The following is a 25,087-nucleotide window of genomic DNA, read 5'->3' as shown; positions in this document are numbered from 1 at the left end:
AGATAAATTCCTTAAATGACTGGCTGATATTACTGGTTTGAAACGATTGTTAAAAAAAGAGTTATAACCTAAAAAAAATGGTTTAATGAAATTAATACTGAGTTCAGCTAATATGCAATCTACAATCCAATTTAGATATATTAATTTTAGTAAATAATAGATAAAGGATTTTTTTTTTAGTATGTAACGACAGATTTAAAAAATTCAAAACACACTATCATAGATTGTCATTTATTTAATGACCGTTAAAACACGTGAGGGTAGTGCAATATTTTTTTCACAAATCTTCAGATGAAACGGACTATAAGACGTGGTAATAAGTACCATTTTGGCGTTGACGGTTGCTGTTAATTGTGGTGGTCAGGTTTTAAACTAATAGAGATAGATAGACACGATGGCCATCTTGGTAAGGTTATTTAGTGCAAATTGGAAGAAAACATAAGAGGTAATGAAGACTATATTTTATTAAAGCATAACATGGCTGTGACGCCCATGATATATAAAATCAAATTGGTGTGTCTGTTCTGAAAAAGAAAGATTCCAGATTTCGGGAACATGACGAATTTGCATTGTTGATAACGAAAATTGTTTGTCTGTCTGTCCATGAGCCGCGTTTATTACGGGTAGCTGACGTAGACGGGCATAATATAGGTTACTTTTTTTTAAATTTCGCGCTGTAAAACGGTGTTACGTGTGGTCCAAATTTGCGCTAGCGAAGTTTGCGGACGACAGCTCGTGTTTTATACAGTTTTATTGACATGTTTTTTTCTTTTACATAGTTTGTGATACAATGGAATATTATTGTGACATTATTTTTTATGATTGACATGATTCAATAGTTCTGACGTCATTGACTCACTTTTGTTTATTTATTTTTATAGTAATTTCTCAGGAATTTGTAGGAAATATACCTCAGTCAACTACTCTCTCTATATTTTAAGTAAATGTATGTAAATTTTACTGTTTTTAATCGATTCCAAAAACAGGAAGTTTTCGATTCGTCTGTTTTTTTGTATTCGTACTAGATAAGACAGAATTTCGTTTAGTTGTTGTTAAGCTTATGTTATTCTATTAAGATTTTGACGATTAAGGTATATCTGTCGTAGGGTATATTCTAGTACAAAATACCTACAGTTATTGTCACAAACGTAATATTAAGTCTAGTTTAGTGTGAAAATTTATTTATGAGACTGGGCGGAAAGATGGGCAAATCAAATCTTATACAGGATGTTATCTGGGTAATAGAGATTTTATGTTTTAACAAATGTAAAAAATAAACGAAATAAGAACATTTCGGATAAATTGAATCTTTTCACTTGCAATGTGATGTTTCATATTTTTGACTTCATGTCATAAACATATGCATTTCTTTACTCTTGGTCTTGTATTTTCTTAAATTTTGTTATTTTAATTCTCTTACCTACACTTTTTATTGCACAGATGCATCATAGTTTGTACTAATATTCCAGACATCTCTATCAGGCATTATATCGGAGTTCATTCTTTTCTTTCACAGATCCATACTTTGTAGTATATATTGTAGTATTATTTTAATCGTTTCATTGCTTACCCAGGAATGAGGTTTAAACGTCGAAAATCCACACAAAGATTAGATCTTTAAAAAACAAGAAATAATTAAAAACAGCGTCAATATGTTGGTACAGAAAAAAAGTCGATTGTTTCACTTTTCAAAAAATATAACAATTGTTGTATACCTTTTCGAAAAGAAGGTAATCAACATATATTGGCACGATAAAATGAATTTTAAAACGATATACAGTAAACTTAAATTACATAAGGGTATTTTGAAAATTTTTTAAAAGAAATATTGGCCTTCGGTACAACAATAATGGGTATATATTGAGCGATATATTTTGAATGAGACAGAGTCAAGTCAGATTGTGTTGCAGTACATAAAGTAAATAAACATGTATTATTTGTTCGTATTTACTCTGATCGCAGCCGCATCTGCTGAAGTCATATACAATGGACCCTGTCCTGACGTCCAGCCTAAAGAAAACTTTGACTTCTCCGCTGTAAGTGTTAGAATATTCAATTTCAAATGTAATTTATGCGCGGAAATTTTTAGACATTGTACCTTAATTTAGCTCCTAATTCTGCTAAGATAATACTAAAGTTGATTACCAGTAAAATGACATTAAAATGATTTCAAAATTACAGCAAAATGACACAAATTCGATCCTAAATTACAAGCATATAGCAAAGTGACACGTCACCAATCGTAAATCAGATAAAAAGTGAATACTAAGACACGATATAAGTGCTTTAAATTCAAATTGAGGTCAAACATGAACATGGTTTGTTATAAGTATGAATTCCCACGAGTTATTGCAGAAATACACCCGGAATATTATTAGTATTCCAATGATTATAAACAACGTAAGTTTTTGAACAGTGAAGTCTCAAAGTAAATAAAATCAATTATCGTTAGGGAACATATTTTATATCTGAGATGTTCTAATTATGTGTAATTCAAAAGTGTTTGTGAAGAAGCAAGAATAGTGTGGGACCCTTTTGGGTTACGGGCGTGAGTTATATTGTGTAACTAGCTGTTCCAGTGCGACTTCATCCGCATGAAATTTTGAAAATTTTATTTCATTGTTTACATTTGTCAAATTACAAATGTCAAAATGACATGACATGATGACAACCTTGCTTCCTTGATGTTGGCAGCAACTTATGGTCTCTTTCCCACATTAGGGTTTTTATCCAAAATATTTACCCCCTAAGTTTAATGGCGTGAAAATATATAGCCTAAAGCGTGACGTAAGTGTAGGGCTTTTTATTAAAAAAGAATTTTTCAAAAATGTCTTGTAATTGCTGACATCTTTGGCAACAAAGAAGTGTGTGTTTACGCTTTATTATAATAGTATGGATGTGGATTGATAACATTCTAAAACATAAGTCTTTTGAAATTCGTAAATTGATCATAAAAGTTGTAGTAGGAACAATCGAACAATAGGAATCGATGAGATAAATACGTGTGTTGAGGCCGGGATGGTGTTTAAGTTGGCCGACAACTGTTTTAGAAAGAATTTTGATAACTGAGTTTTGTTAGTTTTAGACTTATGGGGCGTTATCGTCGCTTTGCACAAAGCCACCTGTAAAAATTTATTAAAAAAAAAACAGGTGTGTTAAATTAAAAGTGACAAATTACCAATGATTATGAGACTTAATTTAGCAACAAATACAAATTCCAGTCTGATATTGTCTATTCGTTTAGTGTTAAGTGGTTGTGCTTTAAATATTTCCCTCCGAAAAACAAAACAAGAGTTGTCTGCTGGGAGTATCTATTACAAGATTAACGCATTAAAAACTACACTAAAATTTCTTTAACTTCAGATTTATGGTAAAGAAAAAAAACATATATTTCAAAAATGTTGTTCCTCTCCTTTTCAGTACCAAGGAACATGGTACGAAATGGTTCGTTACCCTCACGCCGGCGAAGAAGGTGTTAAGGGTAAATGTACTCTAATTGAATACTACGTATATGGCAATAATAACGGCAGAGTTAAGAAAACCCACATCGTTGATGGTGTACAGACATACGTTGAAGGAGATTTGTCGCTATCTAGACCTGGTACAATGATGACCACCTTGACTTTTGGAGGTAAGTAATCTATTAATTTGAAGCTAAAGAATTTATAAGAAGCTATAGAATCAACAACTAAATTAAAAAACAACGAGGAATCTAACTATCCCAAATTATTAAGAAGACTTTCTAAAGATATATGTAAATATGATAACACTAGCTTTCGCTCTCGACTCCATCTGCGTGGAATTAAAACAAAAAATAAAAGTAAGCCCATGTGTTCTAAACTATCCTCTACATCTATGCCAAATTTAATCGAAATCCGTTCAGCAGTTAAGGCTACAAACTGTAAAAAACGACCATCCACCGTCGAATGATTAGCTACAAAGGTAGAAGACCGAATAAATTATGGATGGATTGTGTAAAGGAGATAAATGGAAGAGTACGTACGACACTCTGTAGTGAAAAAATATTGATGTATGCTTCTATATAATAAAATCAAGTTCAATGTAGATTAATTGAAAATATACAAGATAACACAATTTTATTTTAGGTGTGTCAAAGAACGCGTTCATTACCGTACTTGACACAGACTACTCGAACTACGCTATCGCTTACAATTGCAAATACTTCCCCGACGGCGACAAACATCAAGGTTGGTTCTAATGTCTCATTTATTATCTTACTTTTTAATTACCTGTCTACAATCTGGCAGATAAGATAATCGACAGTTAGTAACACATTTGTGTGGTTTCTCAGAAATGTTTTGGCTTTTAATTCATTAGTATAAGTAATGTGGCAAACGAACAAGAGATATAAGATCAGCTAAATATCTAATCAATCGCTGTCCATAAATGTCCACATTAGAAATTAGAGGGATATACTCAGAAAGAGGATAATCATTGGTCGAGTCGGTTAATTCATCTAAACGATGTTGTTGTTATACCACTGTTAGTATTTGGTTTGGTGAGGTATATTTGGTGTTCTTAGTATACTCGCTACATTTAATGATTAAAAATTACAATATAGTTTGTCTAAAATATTAAATCTACCACTTCTCTGGTAGTTGTCTTGGAGCGAGCGCACACCTTTGATTAAACTACCACACAATTGTTGTGCGATTGTCGATTGTTAGCTAATTCTGTATAGTTGCATAACTAAAAATCGATTAGTGCGGCCACCTTCATAATAGCATCATAGGAATCAAAGCGAGACTAAACAGTTTTGCGATAGTTTAGTTTCAGATGTTTGATCTCAGTTTTTTAGTAATTGGATATTTTATAAACTAAGTTACATAATCACATCAACATCCATATAAAATTTCTCTCTCAGTGTTCGCGTATTTGGCATTAGAAAATTGAATTCTGTCATCCTTAAGCGTTGCAAAGTGTAATTAAAGTTGTAATATGGTATCTGTTACAGTGAGATCCTGGATAATGTCAAGGACTACCAGATTGGACGAGAATTCAAGGGCCTTGGTTAATAACTACTTAAACGAATCCATAATACTCGATTCAAACAAATACATCGGCAACGATTACTCCCCCGCAGCATGCCAGGCGTCGGTTGTTAAATCATTGACCGATTTACAGAATCAATATTATTAAGTCTATTGGACGATTTGTAACCTTCATGAATTTTCCACACTGTATACAATAAACTTATAAAAACTGTAAAGATTTTTTTTATTTAAAATTATATCCCAGAAGAACCTACACAGAACTTAGAACTTAATAGACTTGAATTTTCGTTTAATAAATTAGTTGGTCGAAAGAATACAAGGACAATCTTAATTCAAATTGACATCGGAGAAAGTCTATTTAGTTCATCGTATTTGTTTGCGTAAGAAACTATATGGAATGGGATGAGATATGGTGTTTCAAAGATTTAAGTAGTCTTGTGTACGAATTTATAAATCGGTTCAACAGGTTTCGAAATCAGATACGAAATGAATAAAGTGAGTGAAAGAGTATGTATTAGCAAATAATTCGAACAGCTCAATATTGTTAATACATGATTTTTTAAGTTTTCTGAAATACTAAAATATACGTGGAAACCACACAACCTTTAAACAGGGACAATATAAATGTAACGGCGCGAAAATTACTATCTTACTCAATATTACGAATGCGAAAGTTTGGAAGGATGGATGTTTGTTAGAGTTTGGAGCCTTAACGTCTAAATGGATCTTGATGAAATTTGGCACAGATGTAGGACATAGTCTGCAAGAACACATAGGATACTAAGTCGCGGGCGAAAGCTAGTTGTATAACAATTTTAAATGCTGGCATCATATGAAATTGTTTTGTATTGTTATTGTAATTTGAGTTTTTGAACGGAAAACTCCGATTGCGTTGTCAAGTCGGCGATCAAGTAACATATGACAGTACTAATTATATTAAACTTTAATTAAAATATGTGAATTTACTCATTATTGTATAGTAAAGTAACATTGGTGTTGTCTTATTTCAGCGCCTCGATTGATATTATCAGCTACTAGTCATTTGTTAATCACACTGGACTCCGTCTATCTAGTTAACTGCTATTCGAATTTTAATCTTGTTTTTTTATACTATCAACTAGCTGTTCCCGTGCGACTTCATCCGCATGAAATTATGATAATTTTATTTTATTGTTTACATTTGTCAAATTATAAATGTCAAAATGACATGACATGATGACAACCTTGATTCCTTGATGTTGGCAGCAACTTATGGTCTCATTCCCAAATAAGGGTTTTTATCCAAAATATTTACCCCCTAAGTTTAATGGCGTGAAAATATATAGCCTAAAGCGTGACGTAAGTGTAGGGCTTTTTATGAAAAAAGAATTTTTCAAAAATATGTTGTAATTGCTGACATCTTAGGCAACAAAGAAGTGTGTGTTTACGCTTTATTATATGTATAGATTATCTTCAACCTTGACGTTGGAGAAATCATCGAAATAACGATGGGATCCACTAATCATCAAAAGAAATAAAACATTTGACAGTTGTCATTGAATGGTGGAATGATGCGCTTTGGTACGCACGTATAAAGTCAATTGCTGAATCTTTGTAAATGTTTGCAATCCAGTTAGATAGTGTGTGACGTTCCACTTTGAAGGACGGTGTTTCTGATATTAAGCGATTGTAATGCCCTTCGGAATTAAATTCTGCAAACCTATCGTCCCTCCGACAAGTTCTAAGGGAGGTTACAACATAATCATAGGTTCTTAAGTGAAAAGTTTCGCTGACGTTTTTCCCTTATTATGACTTATTATACCTCTAGTAAACCTCTACTATTAAAAAATATTAAACCGTTTATCTAAGTTACGCATTTTTAACCTTTGTTTATCAAAATAAGATAAAAAAGGTGAAACATTCACTAATGAGAATTAGAACACTTAATTCCGACCGCAATTATCATTTTTAAGTAACTCAATAATATTACGATTTAGCTGGTTTTCACAGTCCTGTTTAAAAATTGTGGATTTGTAAAGTCAGTCTTAAACAATAAAAATCATAAATACCTTATTTAATTATTTATTTATATGTTTAAAACAATAATTACACTTATTCTTTAAGGAATTCAGTAATAGGTTTGACGACGCCCGCTTGACACGCTGATGGGGAAAAGTCATTTGCGACGTATCTGTTGGTATCAAGGATTGTTGATTTTTTCAGGTAGTCATCGACAATGGCCCTTGAGTAGGCATCCATAGCGGGGCTCCTTGACTTGATCCAAGAGAACACTAGAAAAAATATATTGATAAACATTCAGGAACATTTGTCAGTCTCTTACAGTTTTCACCGCTTAGGCTATATTTACGTTGTTGCTGTTTTCACAAAATAAGTGCTCTGTACAGTTCCGAGAAAGTATGAGTGCATCTAGATCATTTTTAGAGATGCAAAACGATTGCATTAAGCACAAAAGAATTATCGAAAAGTTCAATTTAATGTCCACTACCGAAATGTACATATAAATTTTATTCAATACTAATTCAGTCATCTTCACAAGCATACTTTCTTATCACTTCATTTCTTAATAGATTGCCTTCTATAGATTTTGTAATCAATGATGTGGAGTTTTTATTACTTTGATAGATGTTTTTTAGTTTGTAGCATAAACTGCGGAATGGATCTTGATGAAATTTGGCACAGATATAGAGCATAGTATGAACATAGGCTACTTACTTTCGTTTTTTTTTAATTTCACAACGGAGGGCAATAGCTAGTAGTATAAATATTAATGGATTAAATACCTTGATGGTTGTTGCCGTCAGGGAAGTATTTGCAACTGTAACCAATGGCATAGTTCTGGTAGTCGGTATCCAGGACAGTGAGGTAGGAGTATTTTGATCGTCCTGAAATGTAAATAAAGTCAGTGTTTATTTTGATATATTCGAAGTATTAAAGGTCGGTTATTTGTCATATTCTTATCCTTATCTGGTTTATTAATAAAACAGCATAAGCATGTACAATTTGGGCAATGGAATTACACATTTATCGTAAATTAAATTGTTAAAAAAGTACTATTTAATAATAAGTAAATACGTAAAAAATTACATGCTCTGCATTATTCCTTAATAATGAACACTGCATTAACTGATATGCAAGGCAATGTTTTTATGAGCAAGCGGCTACGGGAATTCAAAATATTGAAGAGACTACAGACATAAGAATTTTGAGATGCGTACTTTAATTAACAGAGGTTGAACAGAATAGTTGTTTAAATAGTTTTAAAGTTATTCGGAAATAGACAGCAGTGTGGGTAGCAGGAATTCTCTCCATTCAAATGCGAAATAGAAATAACTAGCGGCATCAATATTTGATTTTGAATCATGTTTATATATCCGTGATGTTGTTTAGTAAATATTTTAAAACCATTTACTTCTTTAATCGATCTAAATATCGAAATATCAATCTCGAAATACGATCCATTTTTAAGAGGAATAGTGCATAATATTACTCAACTTTAGACAACATACGAAATAATTTCGTGAAAAATTTGTGAAATTTGACACAAAATAAATAGATATAAACACAAAGATATTTTTATATTTATTACCTCCAAAAGTATACGTAAGCCTGACTCGTGCGGGTCCAACAAGAGTCAAATCTCCATCAATGAATGATTGCACTCCATCTATGACGTGGGTGTTTCTAACTTTGCCGCTGTCACCGAATACTGTGTACTCAGCCACGGTACATTTGCCTCTAGCGCCCTCTTCACCAGCATTCGGGTAACGAGCTATTTCATACCAGGCTCCTTGATACTGAAATGTAGACATTCGAACAATATTACAGAGATCTCAAGTATTGTCCATTATTTCATTAGGAATCTATTTGGTTATCGTAATATTTTGATTTGCAATTCCAACTTTTCTCGTTATCCTGTCTTATGCTTTTGCTTACGTCTTTCGAGTATAAAAAGTACTCTTTTTTTGATTGTAAAAAAACATTTTTGTTTGTGTGTGTGTGTTTGAATCTGAAAATGTTGTCTAAAAGCATCAGGAATTTTAAGATGTCTTTAGGTTAGTTATCTAACATTTGCCATTGTAGTGCGTTTGGTTTGGAATTATTACAAGAGAAATGTACTTTGATTTACTTACGGCATTGAAATCAAAGTTCTCCATCGGCTTCACACTGGGACAGGGTCCGTCGAAGATGACGTCAGCTGACGCGGCGGAGATCAAAGCGAATAGACACAAACGAAGCATATTTGTATATTGATGTAAGCAACTTGCAACTAGGACGTACTAGTAAATTCTGTCTTACTAAAATTATTTCGCACAATATATACCAATTACTCTTGCGCCGAAGGCCGTTTCATTTTGTATTAATATTCAAAATAACCCTTGGTAATGTTATCTGTTAATATATTTTGTATTTATTTTTGTATTTCGTCAGTGGTTTTTGATTTTAAAAATTATTATTGTCATTTAGTTGAACTTCGAATACGGTAACTATGTGGAACTAAAAATCTTTTTTTGTGTGATTTCTAAAGTCATAAAGAGCAAATTAATTGTCAATCATTTTGATTAAAAGATCAACAGGATTTTGCCTCATGTTGACAAAAATGCAATGTGTTTTTCTACGATAAAAAAAACTAGTTAAAAACAATCTTTATTGAAAGCATTAGAAGATATTGTAAAACGTCGATTAACAATATTATTCATTTTAGATACAAATATTAATTTAAATAGAAGATACTTTACTATCTTCCTGTCTTTATCTATAGAGATATCTCAAGTTGAAGTACTCTAAATCGATCTATCTTCCGTCATCAGTCCTCACTCCCTTCTTAATCATGCCACCATCTCTATCTAGGCCTATAATTCTGCTATCTGCAGATACATTTTATTAATATTTTTCAAATTATTTTTCTGTCTGCTAACATATTTTAATAACTAAGTGGTCATTATTATGTATGATAATCCGCTGCAAAAACTTACTTAGAAGTAAAAACTTTTAACTTGACATTTAGACGCAGTCGAAAAACTAAGCATAATTTTATGTAGGCGTTGAATGCAAATTCTAAATTGTGTTATCCATTAGTTGACAATTTTGCAGGACTTTAAATCGGGACTGATCAGTATTAATTAGTTTGTTACGTGTCTAATTAGATTTTATCATGCACTAGTATTCGACCGCGACTCCGTCCGTTTGAAATTAAAAAACAAAAGTAAGTAGCCTATATGTTCTTCTACACTATCCTCTACATCTGTGCCAAATTTCATTGAGATCTATTCAATCGTTTAGGCTACAATCTGTAACAATCAAACTAAAATTTCTCATTTTACTTAAAATATTATAAATGCGAAAGTTTAAATGACTGGATGGATGGATCTACGAGTAGATGACATTTTCCATAGATGCATAGTATAGAACACATCGGTTACTGACTTTTCTTTTCATTCCATGCGGTTGGAGTCGCGGGCGAAAGATAGTTTTTTTTTTATACAAAAAGGTGGCAAACGAGCAAGCGGACACCTAAATCTGCCAAAATGGCGAAGCGACCATGTATGGGCAGCATACACATCCGAAATTGCAGATGCGTTGCCTACCCTAAATCGACGAAGGAGGAGAAGCACATAAAGAGGATATTTCCCCATTCTTTGCGTCTTCTCCACCGTCAAATCCACTTTTCTATCCATCCTTCTCTTAAAGAAAAAGGTGGGACGGGATAGGGACTAAAATTGGGCCTCCGGCACCACACTCATCAGACGAAACGCGGAATTGCTTTCACTTTACGCCTGTCTTCTGTGTGGTCGTGGTATTTCACCGGGCGAGCTGAACCATTCGTGTGAAGATGTTAAAGCGGGCTCTACCACGATATACGTTTGGTAAGATAAAAAGTGAGATTATTATTACTTTTTAAATACATAAAGGTGAACTTAAAAGTGTCCATTCGTTATCCAGAACTAATTGTAAAGATGCAGTAAATACAGCAGCTATTTTATTATTAAAATATAACTAACAGCTAAATGTTTTGGTTTAAAGCTTAGTTCATTACCATGTGTTAGGATAACAGATAAGCCAGAGACTGACCGTGACTGCGAAATAATCTCAGACCTCTGAAGAAGGTTTCAGATGTGCTCGAAAATAGTTCGTGCAAAAATATGTGTAGCTATTTTGTATTTAATTAAATAGCAAAGCATCAAAACTTTAAAGTATTACAAACTAGCTGTTGCTCGCGATTTCGTCCGCGTGGAATAAAAAATAGCAAAAAAGCCTATGTTACTTGATAAAGAAGCGTTTTAATGGTAAAAGAATTTTTAAAATCGGTCAAGTAGTTTTTGAGTTATTTCAATAAATACAAAAATACAAATATTTCCACTTTATAATTTGTAATAAACTTTTGCAAATAATTTACTTTTGCAATATTTGGTAAGTGTAATAAGTTTTTTCCTATTCGACGATCTACAGAGCCCTCGTTGACTTAGAGGTCATCTATACTAATATAACAAAGCGTAAACACACTACTTTGTGGCATAGGATGTCGGCAATCACAGCATATTTTTGAATAATTCCCACTTTAATAAAAAGCCCTACACTTACCATACGCTTTGGGACATAAATGCATTGGAAAAAAACCTTTAATATGGGACCATAAGCTACAAGCTGCCAACATTAAAGAAGCAAGGTTTCCATGGTTTGTCATCATGTGAAGCCATTTTGACATTTGCAATTGATAATTTGACATCGTAAACAATGCAATTTTTATAATTACGTGCGGACGAAATCGCACGGAAACAGCTAGTTTATTATAATGTAGAAGATGAGACTGTGGTGTGCCAGGACTGCGCTAAATAAAAATAAATAAAAACTAACAAATTTGGCTTACGGAGTTTGTTATACTTGCTTTTGCCCGCGAAGCCGAACGCAAATTATAGCAATATTAGTCCCCATCTGTCCTGAATTTCATCGAGCTCCGTAGCGCTCATACATCACACCATTACATCCATCCATACATCCAAACTTTCGCATTTATAATATTAAGTAATTTATAGTAGTAAGTAAGTTAGATGGTTATTAAAAAGTAAATAAAAAAATCTTGTGTTTTATTCTTTCTGAAGATCCAAAAAAATCATACGACCTACTTGTGTTTGACATAAGAGAAAAAAATAATCGATATACAAAACGCAAAACAAATATTATTCTTGTTACCCTATCACTACGAACGTAGACAGAACCTGTATAAGTATGACGTATGTAATTCTGTCATCGCCCCTTCAGTGGCATACAGGTGGTCGACCTGCACCACGCTACAATGAGAACAGACCTTTACATACGAGTACACTCAAGGCCAAAAATAAGACGAATGTCATGACGAGAAAACAATACTACGTCAATTTTCATGAGACTATTTTTATACTTGCAATGTACACAATTAAAATATATTTTTAAACTAGCTATTAACACGCGACTTTGTGTGGAATTAAAAAATCAGTTACTATTTAAAAAGCAACATTAAATATAATTAAATTTACCCGGCGTTGTTAAATAGGATATAATCGTGATGCAATCTGTTGCAAACAAAACCACTGCATATATCTGCGAATAAATTCAAAGATGTGTGTGAAGTCAACTCACACTGGGCCAGCGTGGTTGACTATGGCCGAGTCACTCTAACTTAGGATAGACTCCGAGCCCCTCAGGGGACGTGTAGTGAGCTGGTGATGATGATGAAATTTCCACGGGACCAGTAGATTTTCTAGAAATTAATTATAGCCTATAAATTGTTTTAGATTGTATCCTATCTCTGTTTAATCCAGTTAATTTAATGTGGTATGGTAACAAACATCCACCAACGTTCTAGAGATTATTGAGAAAAAAAATTTTTTTTTTTTTGATGCTTTATGCCCTTTTTATGCATGTCTAGCGTTATCATGATATTTTACCTTCATTACTTTTATGCATTTTTCATTAAAAAAAAAATCGCTCTAAATTATGATGTAATGTATATTTGTTTCGAGATCAAAATACTTTTAAGAAGTGAAATTCCAGCGAACATTATGTTGTTCTATTTATAAGATGGCTTTGAATTTTTTTTATTTGTAGTGTTTATTGGATTTTAGATAATGAATTCTTTTATTTTATCAGTTTCTTTGTGGATTAACTTTCGCGCAATATCTTTCACAAATGTTAAAGACGCTCGTAACTATAATTAAGTTTGTGAAATGGCAATGAACAAACAATAAAAAGCCCTTATTTCTTTATTTACGACTATACAAGTAGGCCATTTTAATCATGTTTGTTCTCACATAACAGCACAAGATGTTTTTAAATTTTGTCATAGATGTAGAACATAGTTTAGAAGAACATATAGGCTAGTACAATGTATACGGATGTAATTAATATTCGTAGAACATAGTTTAGAAGAACATATAGGCTAGTACAATGTATACGGATATAAATAATGTTTGTAGAACATAGTTTAGAAGAACATATAGGCTACCACCATGTATACGGATGTAATTAATGTTTGTAGAACATAGTTTAGAAGAACATATAGGCTAGCACCATGTATACGGATGTAATTAAAGTTTGTCATAGATGTAGAACATAGTTTAGAATAACATATAGGCTACTAATTAAGTTTTTTGTTCGTTTTTAATTCGCGATCGAAGCTGCAGTCGAGGACTATTAACTGATAAATAAACATTTATTTTTTCATATAAAAGTGTAAAAACAACTGCCTTTATTTAGATGCACCTGTTGTTTTTTTTTAGAAACTACTCTTTATGGATATAAATATAAAAGTACAGCACTTAAGAAAAAACGTAAAATTAAATTAAGTAAGTAAATAATTTTAAAATAAACTAAAAGTCATTTTTGAAAAGTGACTGATCGTTTATAAGCAAATTTTATTAAAAAAAAATCACATTCATATTTTTAAATCCTTGCTGTGGCATGTTTTTATGTTCTCAAGCGTCGAATAGATTCTGGAATAAAACGATACATTTTACAATCACCGTCAAATTACTAAGTTAAATTTATTGAAATCTCTATCTTATCTAATACTAGCTTTACTCTTGACTTTGTCCGTGTGGAATTTAAAATCTAGATACAAACGTATCCTATGTCATTAAGTTTAAGTTAAGAGGCCCAACTTTGGTCCTTTTTCCATCCCACCCTTTTTCTTATAAGAAAGGATGGGAAGGGTAAGTGGAGTTTTTTCTTAGGAGAAAGGATGGAAAGGGAAAGTGGATTTGACGGTAGAGGAGACGCATAGGAAGGGGAAATATCCTCTTTATGTGCGTCTTCTCCTCCGTCTATTAAGGGTAGGTAACGCATCTGCAATTGCGGATGTCTATGGGCAGCGGTCATTTCGCCATTTTGGCGGATTCAGGTGGTCGCTTGCTCATTTGCCATCTTTTAATATAAAAAAGTGACAATATAGTTTCTTTACGGCGAAAGAATTTTTTAAAGCAGTCCAGTAGTTTTTGAGATAATTTGTTTCATACAGAATACACTTTTTTCTTAATTGTAACCACATATATGATGAGTATGATGACATTTCTATACAAGTGTACAATAAACCTCCCTATAACGCGGTTGATGTTACAGTTGACAGTACCACAGTCGCATTATAGGGTTTTTTTTATATGAGAAGGGGGCAAACGAGCGGCGGGAACACAAAGGTGATCAACGACGCCCATGGACGGCCTTCTTTTCCAAATGGTTTATTGTACACTTGTATAAAAATGTCACCATTCTCATTTTGTCCTTTTAAAAATTAGGGGAATGTACACGCCAAATGGATAACCTTCCGCGTTATATAGGGAATGAAATTCGTGTAATATTTAGTACTGCATTAGTACACATATTTCCATTTTAAATAACATATTCATACTGTCGTCTGTCAACATTATTTGCTAAAAAAGTAACTAAAAGAATTCGGTCATTTCGCGGCACTAACGTACAAAGTTCATTCATATTATTTCCTGCATTTTATTCGGCGTAAAATCCTTGTCAAGTTGTGACAACAGTGTTTTAAAAATAGAACAAGTTAACTCGAGTTTCCGGTTTCTGTCGAGGCATTTTGCGAGATTTTTTAATAAGTTCTCTGAATTTTATGAAGACGAAATAATTTATAAAATAATTTAAATAAAAACCTTGCTTGTTTATATTGACGTAATTTTAAATTCCAACTGAAAATTAAGTTTTAATAACATATATTAAGCATTAATAATAATAAAAGAAATAAAATAAAAGCGCAGCTAACTTCAATTTTTTAACACAAATATTCAAGATATTTTCCACGTGCTACGGAGTTTTGCAATCCAAGCAATCAATTGCCTAGATTACACAAATGGTGTTCTTGTCAATAAAGATTGTTTGCATCAAATTCTTTATCCAAATTTATTAAAACATGTTACAAAAAAATCAGCATATAGTTTCAAAGCTTCCTTATTAATTACTTGAATTATAATGTAAACCATAATTAATATTCATTAAGATTTTAAATGCAGCCTAAATGTAGATGCCAGTCAAAAAGTCAGTGTCAAAAGCCCGAGACTAATAGCAAAAAAATAAAACTAGATTTAGGCTCTAAAAACAAAAGTGAACGCCTAATTAACATTGACAATCGCGAGGTTAGAGCATGTATTATTTGTTTTTTTTTATAAAAATACGAGCTGTTGCCCGCGACTTCGTCCGCGTGGTATTAGAAGACATACGAACTATATAAATTACAAAAAGCTACGTAGCCCTCGGCAACTGGACATTTCTCGGGGATGAAGCTTATCCCATGTGTACTCTAGATTTTGTTTTATAGCTGTGCCAAATTTCAATAAGATATGTTGAACCGTTGCAGAATGATCGAGTAAACATTAAAAAACTAAATTAATGAATCCCACGGGAACCTCAATTATTCCCGGGATAAAAAGTAGCCTATGTGTTCTTCCAGACTATGTTCTAAACCTGTGCCAAATTTCATGGAGATCCGTAGAGCCGTTTAGGCTACAAACTCTAACAAACATCTATCCATCCATCTAAACTTTCGCATTTTTAATATTAGTAGATTTTTGTTAATTTGCTAACATTTCCTTTGACCATTCCAACTAAGCTCTAGGCTTGAGCTAGGATATGGTTCACAACAATATACGAATGGCGGGATTCGAACCCACGACCACAAGATCGGTAGCGCGTACACCAAATTTTTAAAAACCTTGTAGTACCCAATTCGAACTCGATGTTTGTTCTTATGACTTTGTTTTATTCGAAATCACATAAAGATATTTCAGATATGAATAAAAGTGTGAAATAACGTCGGGTTTGAATTAATTGTTTCTACATGAACACAGATGGATGGATTGCGTGAAAGGTGACATGATCGAAAAGGAAGTGATGAGTGAGATGACGTATGATAAAGTTATGTGGAGGACAAAAACCTGTCGCGCCACTACGGGAGTAGGATAAGGAAAAAGATGAATTTGCTACATGTAATGCGCTTAAAGCACTAGTAACGATGTTATGAATGCAAAAGCGTATATGGATGATTGTTAGAAGGTATCTTTTGAACGGCTCAACAAGTCTATAGTCTGAAAGAACAGATAGGCTACACACTTCTTGCTTTTACATCTTTAAACAACAATATACTGCTTATGTTAACACCAATTAAATAAAAAAGCAGACACAGAGTAATTAAAAAAAGTATTGTTGCTAATTTAAAGTTTATCTAAATATAAATTCGAATACGATTCATTCAATATTACGTTAACAATTTAATTTATGTAATGTTTAATTATCGCTTATCGAAAATATTAAATGCAATGTAAATGCAGTTGAAGTAAATTTACGAGCATCTTTTTACTTCATTGATCATTTTTTTATCCGATCGAATATCGAATCGAATACTAATATTAAAAAGAGGAGAAGGATGCCCAACTTTAGTTCCTTTCCTTCCCCACTCTTCTTATAAGAAAAAGTTAGGAAGGGAACGTGGATTTAACGTTGCAGTTCCCCTTTACGTGTGTCTCCTCTTCCGTCGATTAAGTGTAGGTAACGCATCCGCTATTGTAGATAGTTTATTTTCAAGTGTGACGCCCTTTATACAAGTACTTATAATATCCAAGTATACAAGTATGCTGCTACGACAAAATGTCAATCGTTTATATTCTAAAACAATTGAAGATACCAAAATATTAATACAATGTACAGTCAGCTTCATATATGTAAAAATTTACAAAAATTTGTAAACTTATTTACTTACGACTACGGCGTCAAAATTGCACGTATTTCTTAATAGCATGTATTTACCGTCGAATACAAACGAATACTTACAAACAATATATTGCAAAACGAAGGATTAGTTTTCGAAGCTTTTTAAGAGTGCACTAATTTGTGCAGCTAACTGTACTTGATCATTCTAGCCGTAAAATTCCATTGCCCTGATACTTATACACGTTATATTGCTGTCTCTTTTATTTATTAAGAGAATGAAAGAGAGATGATACGACATCCAAGTTCTTCAGACAAAACTGTGTGAAGCAGAGTTAAAAAGTGGCTTCAACAACAATCTCGTGTTGCTATTTAAAGAATCTACCGTACAATGATACTCGATAGGCCTTGTTAAAAATAAAATATTCCGCGTATGCGCATAAAATAATGCGTCTTAAATTATAAATCGGTAGATTTAATTTAGCAAGGGTTATTTTGAGTATTACGTTTTGGCCTTCATGAAGTAGTCAGTATATATTGAGTGAGAAATTTTTCAGAAACACACAGTTCGTAAACTCACAGTTGCAAGTGGTCCGCAGTACAACAAAATGCATTGTTACATATTGTTTGCTTTGATCGCGGTCGCGGCGGCGTCTTCCGACGTCATCTATGATGGACCCTGTCCGTCAATCAGACCTCAACAGAACTTCGATTTTGCATCTGTGAGTACTAATTAAAAAATATTTCTCACAGGAAAAATTTCAAACTGGCCAGAAATGCTAGATCGAGCAATTTTGACAATTATTTAGTGTGTGAAGTGGTAAAAAATTGTTTTCTATATTAATATTATAAAGAGGAAAACTGTGTGTTTGATTGTAATTCAATAACTCAAAAACTACTGGGCCGATTACAAAAATTCTTTCACCATTAAAACTACGTTATCAACGAGTAACAAAAGCTTTATTTTATATTACTTTTTAATTTCACGCGGACGAAATTGCGGGCGAAAGCTACTTCTTAATATTTTGATTCGTAAAGATTGTAATTCCTAAACGATGAAGAATTATTATCAAAGTATTTGTTAAATGAGTTATCGATACTGCAACTTTTTACATCATCATCATCATCATCCACTTGCCCTTATCCCTTATGGAGGGTCGGCACAGTATGTGCTGCTCTTCCATACATCTCTATCAGCCGTCATATCTGAATCCACTCCTTTCTTAAGCATATCTTCTTTCACACAATCCATCCATACTTTCTTCGGTCTTCCTCTTCCTTTGTAGCCATCCACATTCAATCTCAACACTTTCTGGTTTAAGTCCCCATCATTTCGTCGCATAATATGCAACTTTTTACATCAAATGTATTAAAATTCTACTAAGTCGAAAGAAATAAAAAATGAACTATGAATTAGTGACATCTATGGAATATGTTTTAAAACAAAATACCAACACTGAACAGTACAGTTCCGAAACTGTCTTTTAAATTGAACAGATGGCGCTAGAGGTATCGTAAAGTTTTAAAAATCCTTATGTAATTTAAATACAATAAAATATTTGAACGAGTTATATATCTATTAAAAATATTTGTATAAATACTACTTCAGTAAATCAATATTAAAATTCAAACAACAGTATTAAACTCCACTCAAAGCGAATTACCCAAGTTATATCTTTAATTAGTTATATTTACTTTTTAACAAACTCTTTTGAAATACCAGTGTAATTGTTTATTATATTTGCAGTACCAAGGAACATGGTACGAATTAGCGCGTTACCCCAACGCGGGAGAAGAGGGTACCAAGGGAAAGTGCACGATTGCTGAATATTTTGTTCACGGTTACGACGCTGGAAGGGTAAAGAACAGTCACGTTATCGACGGCGTGCGATCATTCATTGAAGGTGATTTGACGCTCGTGGGACCTGCGCGTATCAGGCTGACTTATACCTTTGATGGTAAGTTACTCGTATCTATGTTATAAAGAGGATAGATATGTATTTTTGTATTATAACTCAAAAAGTACTGGGACGATTTCAAAAATTCTTTAACCATTAAAAAGTTACGTTGTCCGTGAGTAATATAGTCGAAGTCGCAATATCTAGTCATACCAAATATTATAAATGCGAAAGTTTAGATGGATGGATATTTGTTAGAGTTTGTAGCCTAAAATTTGGTATAGGTGTAGAGGATAGTCTGGAAGAACACATAGGCTACTCACTTTTGTTTTTTTTATTGCACGCGGACGAAGTCGCGGGCGAAAGCTAGTATTTTATAAGGCGCTAAAATAGAGTTTTCGTCTAAAACTAAAACACTTTGGTATGCATTATTTAAAAAAAGGAAGAGACGAATAACTATTTTTTATATTTAGATGTTATGATCATTATGTTTTTTTTATTTTCATCTACGGGAAATGATTTGAAACTACAATATTTTTATTCTACTTATTTGACTTAAGTTATTTTATTTTGTAACGTTCTTCGTTCTTATAAAAAAATTGAAATATTATTTTATATTACAGGGCTATCGAAGTATTCCTACCTTACTGTTTTGGACACCGACTACACAAACTACGCTATCGGTTACAGCTGCAAATATTTCCCCGACGGCAACAACCATCAAGGTTTGTTTTAACATTTTACTAAAGTTCCTTTATTCCATTATTGCATTTCTCATTTTTAGTACAATTGTTGTCAGCTAACTTAGACGGCCTCATTGAGAAAGCCTACAGCCACCTAGGGGTGACTAGGCCATAATTCAAAAAGGCCCACAGCGTGTTGACTTCACATATCTTTGGATTTTTTTTTGATGATGTGTAGGGTTGTATTACGATGTTTTTTCATTCACCGTAAGTATGACGGGTAAATTATGTAGATGTGAAATTAAAAAAAACACATTGGTACATGTCAGGATTCGAACCCAGGACCTGTAGATTACAATTCAAATGGTTTAACCCCTGAGCCACCGACGCAAATATGTGATCGACTTAAAATTGGCATAAGTTAACACTGCTCTTAGTATATATTAGGACTAGCTGTTCCATCCACATAATATAAATGCCAAAATGACATGCCATGCCACCTTGGCAATCTTGCTTCCTTGATGTTGGCAACAACTTATGGTCTCTTTCTCACATGAGGGTTTTTATCCAAAATATTTACCCCTAAGTTTAATGACGTGAAAATATATAGCCTAAAGCGTGACGTAAATGTAGTGCTTATTATAAAAAAAAAGAATTATTCAAGAAATCGCTGTAATTGCAATAAAGAAGTGTGTGTTTACGATAGATAAAAGAAATTCGATGAAGAGTAAATTTTATATATTTCTGTTCTAGTATTCTCATGGATTAAGTCAAGAAGCCCAACTATGGATGAACACTCAAGGGCTATTGTCGATGACTATCTGAGGAAATCAACAATCCTTGACGCGAATAAATATGTCGCCAACGACTTTTCAACAGCCGCTTGCCAAACGTATATCTTTAGGTCAATCACTGAATTCCTTAAAGATAATTAAAATATTTAATATTACCTTAGAAGGAGAATTCTAAAGTTACTCCTAAAGTGAAATTTTCATATGAAAAACACTAAACGTTAAATATTAATAAATTGTAAATTAATATGTGTGATTTTATTTCTTTCCTTATGTTTTATGAAACTTTTTTTTTAATAATTGTTAATATCAAAGATATAAGGTTGCTTTACAATTGCTTTTGTGTTTATTTATACAGTAATCCGGAAATATATACGTGTGCTATTTATATTATTTGTCATTTGTGGTAATTATACATTTTTTATAATACATAAGGTTGCAAACGAAAAAGCGTCACCCTGAATCCGCCAAAATGGCGAAGACCGCTGCCTATAAACATCCGCAATTGCAGATGCGTTGCCTACCCTTATCCGACGGAGAAGACGCACAATTCTTTCAACGTTAGAAATGAAATTATTTTTAAATTTCACGCGGGCGAAGTCGCAAGCAACAATTACTTAAATAAGTCTTGTACCAAAATTGTAAATTTTAAAACTAGATTTTATATTCTAATACAGAGCTTTCTGGGAGTTTTTAATTGAAGCAAACCCAAAGATTAAAATATAGTTACTCATAAAAGAACGTTTTTAAATTTTAAAAAATGTACATAAATACATTAAAAAAAGTAATTAAAAAAATAACAGTCTAAAAATAAAATTCCGTGCAATCACTTTTGTGTTTACTTATTGAATGGTAAAAAAAAAAGAAAAATGTACTCCCTTTCACATTTTTCAATGTCAATATATCGTTATAGTTTTCAAAACAGTCATGGCCTAGTCTAGACTAACCAGCTTCAGATAACATTCCCACGCGAAACTGTCCCTGCTGCCTCCGCAGCATGGACGGTGAAGTGCGTAAATGCATTCACCGCGACAACAAAAAAAAAAATAGCTTCAGATAACATGCTTACAATCTATTTGACAGTTGAATATCTACGAGTACATATCACGTTATATTAAGTTAGTTAAGTTAATATTGGAGTGTCTGTAATATCCAGAAGATGATGTATTTGCGTTGCCGATAACGAAAATCGCATTAACTTTTTTTTGTCTGTCTGTCCGTAAGCCGCGTTAGTTCCGGGTAATTTCCTAAACGGGTAAGCCGATTTGAACCGGACTTTCACTGAACGGTAGCTGACAGACGGACATATAGGCTGCTTTCTTTATCTTAATATTGCGTGGACGAAGTCGCGGGCAACGCTAGTACTTTTAATAAAGTTTAGATGGATGGATGTTTGTTAGAGTTTATAGTCTAAACCGCCGAACGGATCTCGATGAAATTTGGCATAGACGTAAGGGATGGTCTGAAAACATTGTTTTTTTAATTCCACGCGGAAGGCGCGGTCAAAAGTAAGTAGTCAAATTATGTAAAGCCTTAGATAAAGCAATTTCGATTATCGCTATCACTGATCGAAAAGTCAAACATGTATGGAACTGACAACTTTCGAAAAGTCACCTGTTTGTTACTTATTTATACATCATACTTACTAGCTGTTGCTGCGACTTCGCCCTCGTGAAATAAAAAAAATGAAGCCTATGTTATTCTGCGATAACGTAGCTGTCTAATGGTGAATGGATTTTTGAAATCGGCCTAGTATTTTTTGAGTTATTTCAATACATACAAAAATACAAAACTTTCCTCTTTCTAACATTAGTATAGAAATCCAAAAGTTTAACTTAAAATGTATGGATGTTTGTTACAGTTTTTGAAAAAAACTTAGCTAAAAATCTTTATTGGTGAAATCATTTGTAAAATTAGTCTAACTTCACCATCACCAGCTCAGTATATGTCCCTACCGAGGGGCTCGGAGCCTACCCTAAATAAAGGCGATTAGGCCATAGTCAACCACGCTGGCCCAATGCGGGTTTGGTCGACTTCACACATATCTTTGAATTTCTTCGCCGATATGTGTTGCATCACGATGTTTTCCTTCACCGTAAGAAAGTCGGGTAAATTATGTACATATGAAAAATCGAAAATCACATTGGTACACGGCGGGATTCGAACCCAAGACCTCTAGATTACAAGTCAAGTGTTTAAACCACTGAGCCACTGACGCTAGTCCAACTTGAATCAATTAAATTATAAAATCTTCCGTTTAAAATATTTTGGAATAACATCATGTCACGTGCTTAGTAACCACGAAATGATCTCTATTTAAAATTCATATATCAAAATAGTTTTTATGAGGCCATAGTCCTCTCAAGGTAATATAGTTGTAAGTGCCTGACAATAATTTATTACTAAAACAGCAAAACATTTTTTTTGCTAATAAATTTTACAATCTCTGTTGCCGAGATCAGTTTAGTGGCGGCTATAAAATTAACAAAATTTTAATAATGTTGTTTTTTTTTTCTTTGAAAAATGTCATACTTTTAGGCATGTTTAGTTGTTTATTGAGGTTTAAAGTATTTTTTTATGATTACTGTCATCTTTAATTAAAGAGTGAACATAATATGGTTAGTTTATGAACAAAATTTGTGAGGGGCTTGATATTTGTCACGGTAAGCGGTTTACAAAAACACTTAACAAGGACGGGAAGGGGAGACGGAGTTACAGGATAGTGAGTAAAATATCTCTTTTAGAGGTAATTTAGGTATTAGCAAAATTAGCAAAAATGTCTACTAGCTCGTATTTATATTTCTTGTTATTATAAGTTTGTTTTGCACACTATTTTATCTATACTCATATAATTAAGTGTCAACAAACATTACTTCGTGGCATAATATGTCAGTAATCACATCATATATTTGAATAATTCTTTCTTTAATAGAGCCCTGAACTTACGCTTTAGGCTATATATTGTCATGCTATTAAACTTAAGGGCTAAATAAATTGGAAAAAAAGTTCATGTGGTCACAAACTACAACCTGTTTATTTATTTAATTATTAATTTATTTATTTAAAAAAAACAACAGCTTACATATATAAAATACTTAACATTAAGTATTATGTATAGTAAGGCCACTGACATGTTTTTATTTAAAGTTAAAGAAGTGTATAATTCAATAATAAAGAAAAATATGATAAATCAAAAGATAAAAAGAAAGTCACACATCACGGTAAGGGAGTATAAATGTATGTGAAGAAAAAATAAAATCTTACTAATATTATAAATTCCAAATCTTAGATGGACGCATGGATGTTTGTTAGGGTCTGCAGCCTAAACGGCTGAACGGATCTCGATGAAACCTGGCACAGACGGAGATGGCTATTTGAATTTTTGTTTTAAAGTTTGTTTTCGAAAGGTTAAAGTCAAGATTAAGGAAGCAAGGTTATGGTAACTGTAATTTTGACATTTGCAATTGAGAATCTGACAAATGTAAACAATAAAATAAAGTTTTTTTTTAATTTCATGCGGATGAAGCCGCACGGGAACTTTAATAAGTTTGTTTAAGTTTTCCTGTGATATTAAAAACATGGTTACAGTAAAAAAGAAAAAAGTTCCAAGATCATATTGTTTTTATGTGTTCAAAAGGTTCGCATTTAACTTCTTGAAAAAATGCAGTTGCGCACGTCATAATTATCATTGACGTAAATTAAAAGAATTTTAATGCTCTAAAGGTTCATAAAACCTTTATACAGGTCATACTAGTATGATAATTAGGTTCACTATTTTATTTTAATACTTTTTGATTTATATCTATACTATTATAATAAAGAGTAAACACACACTCCTTTGTTGTCTAAGATGTCAGCAATTACAGCATATTTTTGAATAACTCTTTTTTAATAAAGACCCCTACACTTGCGTCATGCTTTAGGCTATTTATTAACACGCCATTAAACTTAGGGGGTAAATATTTTGGATAAAAACCCTAATGTGGTAAAGAGACTATAAGTTGCTGCCCCAACATCAAGGAAGCGAGATTGCCAAGGTTTGTCAAATCATGTCATTTTGACATTTGCTATTGATAATTTGACAAATGTAAACAATATTTTATGAATAGGTTGTTTTATAAATATTAATGAATCAGGACAAAAAATAAATGGCAATGATTATATTCCGAGAAATCAACTTTTGGTATTTCGTTCTTGTCATCAAAAAACACCCACCGAGGGACTTAACGTTAGGGTTGACTAGGTCTTAGTATACTCAAGCTAGGGCCGCGAAAGTAAGTAAAAGCGTGCCCGTGGCCCCGGCCTAATGCGTTGGAGGAACCGAGGGATTTAGTGGGTATAATTGTTGAGAATTAAACGATATATTCCATGTTAGTTATCTTTTTATTCATCTCCCTGACTTAACAACAACATGTTCCCATGGTAACCGCTTACAGTTTTATATCCAAAGAGTATGAAAATTATATAACATGTCACAAATTAAAAAGCTAATTATCAAAGAATATTTACAGTAT

General features: G+C 32.7%; 3 protein-coding genes across 3 annotated transcripts; 2 read left to right on the top strand and 1 right to left on the bottom strand.

Moving 5' to 3' along the window:
* Positions 1 to 1,928: 1,928 nt before the first annotated feature.
* Positions 1,929 to 5,160, top strand: LOC106100937 (insecticyanin-B-like). Its single transcript, XM_013280002.1, has 4 exons — positions 1,929 to 2,036; positions 3,421 to 3,631; positions 4,107 to 4,208; positions 4,976 to 5,160. The coding sequence occupies exons 1-4, from the start codon at positions 1,929 to 1,931 to the stop codon at positions 5,158 to 5,160; spliced, it is 606 nt and encodes a 201-aa protein (XP_013135456.1).
* A 1,900-nt stretch (positions 5,161 to 7,060) lies between these two features.
* LOC106101135 (bilin-binding protein-like) lies at positions 7,061 to 9,313 on the bottom strand. Its single transcript, XM_013280260.1, has 4 exons — positions 9,146 to 9,313; positions 8,602 to 8,809; positions 7,796 to 7,897; positions 7,061 to 7,285 (listed from the first exon to the last, which is right to left on the bottom strand). Exons 1-4 carry the CDS (start codon positions 9,251 to 9,253, stop codon positions 7,107 to 7,109), a joined length of 597 nt encoding a protein of 198 aa, XP_013135714.1. The 5' UTR covers positions 9,254 to 9,313; the 3' UTR covers positions 7,061 to 7,106.
* Positions 9,314 to 17,563: 8,250 nt separating this feature from the next.
* LOC106100960 (bilin-binding protein-like) lies at positions 17,564 to 20,822 on the top strand. Its single transcript, XM_013280023.1, has 4 exons — positions 17,564 to 17,923; positions 18,949 to 19,159; positions 19,723 to 19,824; positions 20,536 to 20,822. Exons 1-4 carry the CDS (start codon positions 17,810 to 17,812, stop codon positions 20,715 to 20,717), a joined length of 609 nt encoding a protein of 202 aa, XP_013135477.1. The 5' UTR covers positions 17,564 to 17,809; the 3' UTR covers positions 20,718 to 20,822.
* Positions 20,823 to 25,087: the final 4,265 nt, after the last annotated feature.

This window comes from Papilio polytes, unplaced genomic scaffold, assembly GCF_000836215.1.
Source record: "Papilio polytes unplaced genomic scaffold, Ppol_1.0 DF824024.1, whole genome shotgun sequence".
In the NCBI taxonomy this organism is placed as follows: Eukaryota; Metazoa; Arthropoda; class Insecta; order Lepidoptera; family Papilionidae; genus Papilio; species Papilio polytes.
This window is presented reverse-complemented; position numbering and strand designations above follow the sequence as displayed.

What these genes read in the sequence shown, in the direction of transcription:
- LOC106100937 (XM_013280002.1), top strand. Translation starts at nt 1,929, where the DNA reads ATGTATTATTTGTTCGTATTTACTCTGATCGCAGCCGCATCTGCTGAA. An exon ending in AAAACTTTGACTTCTCCGCT is followed by an intron (nt 2,037 to 3,420) that starts GTAAGTGTTAGA and finishes TCTCCTTTTCAG; the next exon opens with TACCAAGGAACATGGTACGA. An exon ending in GACCACCTTGACTTTTGGAG is followed by an intron (nt 3,632 to 4,106) that starts GTAAGTAATCTA and finishes ATTTTATTTTAG; the next exon opens with GTGTGTCAAAGAACGCGTTC.
- LOC106101135 (XM_013280260.1), bottom strand. Translation starts at nt 9,253, where the DNA reads ATGCTTCGTTTGTGTCTATTCGCTTTGATCTCCGCCGCGTCAGCTGAC. An exon ending in AGAACTTTGATTTCAATGCC is followed by an intron (nt 8,810 to 9,145) that starts GTAAGTAAATCA and finishes TCTACATTTCAG; the next exon opens with TATCAAGGAGCCTGGTATGA. An exon ending in GCTTACGTATACTTTTGGAG is followed by an intron (nt 7,898 to 8,601) that starts GTAATAAATATA and finishes TTTACATTTCAG; the next exon opens with GACGATCAAAATACTCCTAC.
- LOC106100960 (XM_013280023.1), top strand. Translation starts at nt 17,810, where the DNA reads ATGCATTGTTACATATTGTTTGCTTTGATCGCGGTCGCGGCGGCGTCT. An exon ending in AGAACTTCGATTTTGCATCT is followed by an intron (nt 17,924 to 18,948) that starts GTGAGTACTAAT and finishes TTATATTTGCAG; the next exon opens with TACCAAGGAACATGGTACGA. An exon ending in CGACGGCAACAACCATCAAG is followed by an intron (nt 19,825 to 20,535) that starts GTTTGTTTTAAC and finishes TTTCTGTTCTAG; the next exon opens with TATTCTCATGGATTAAGTCA.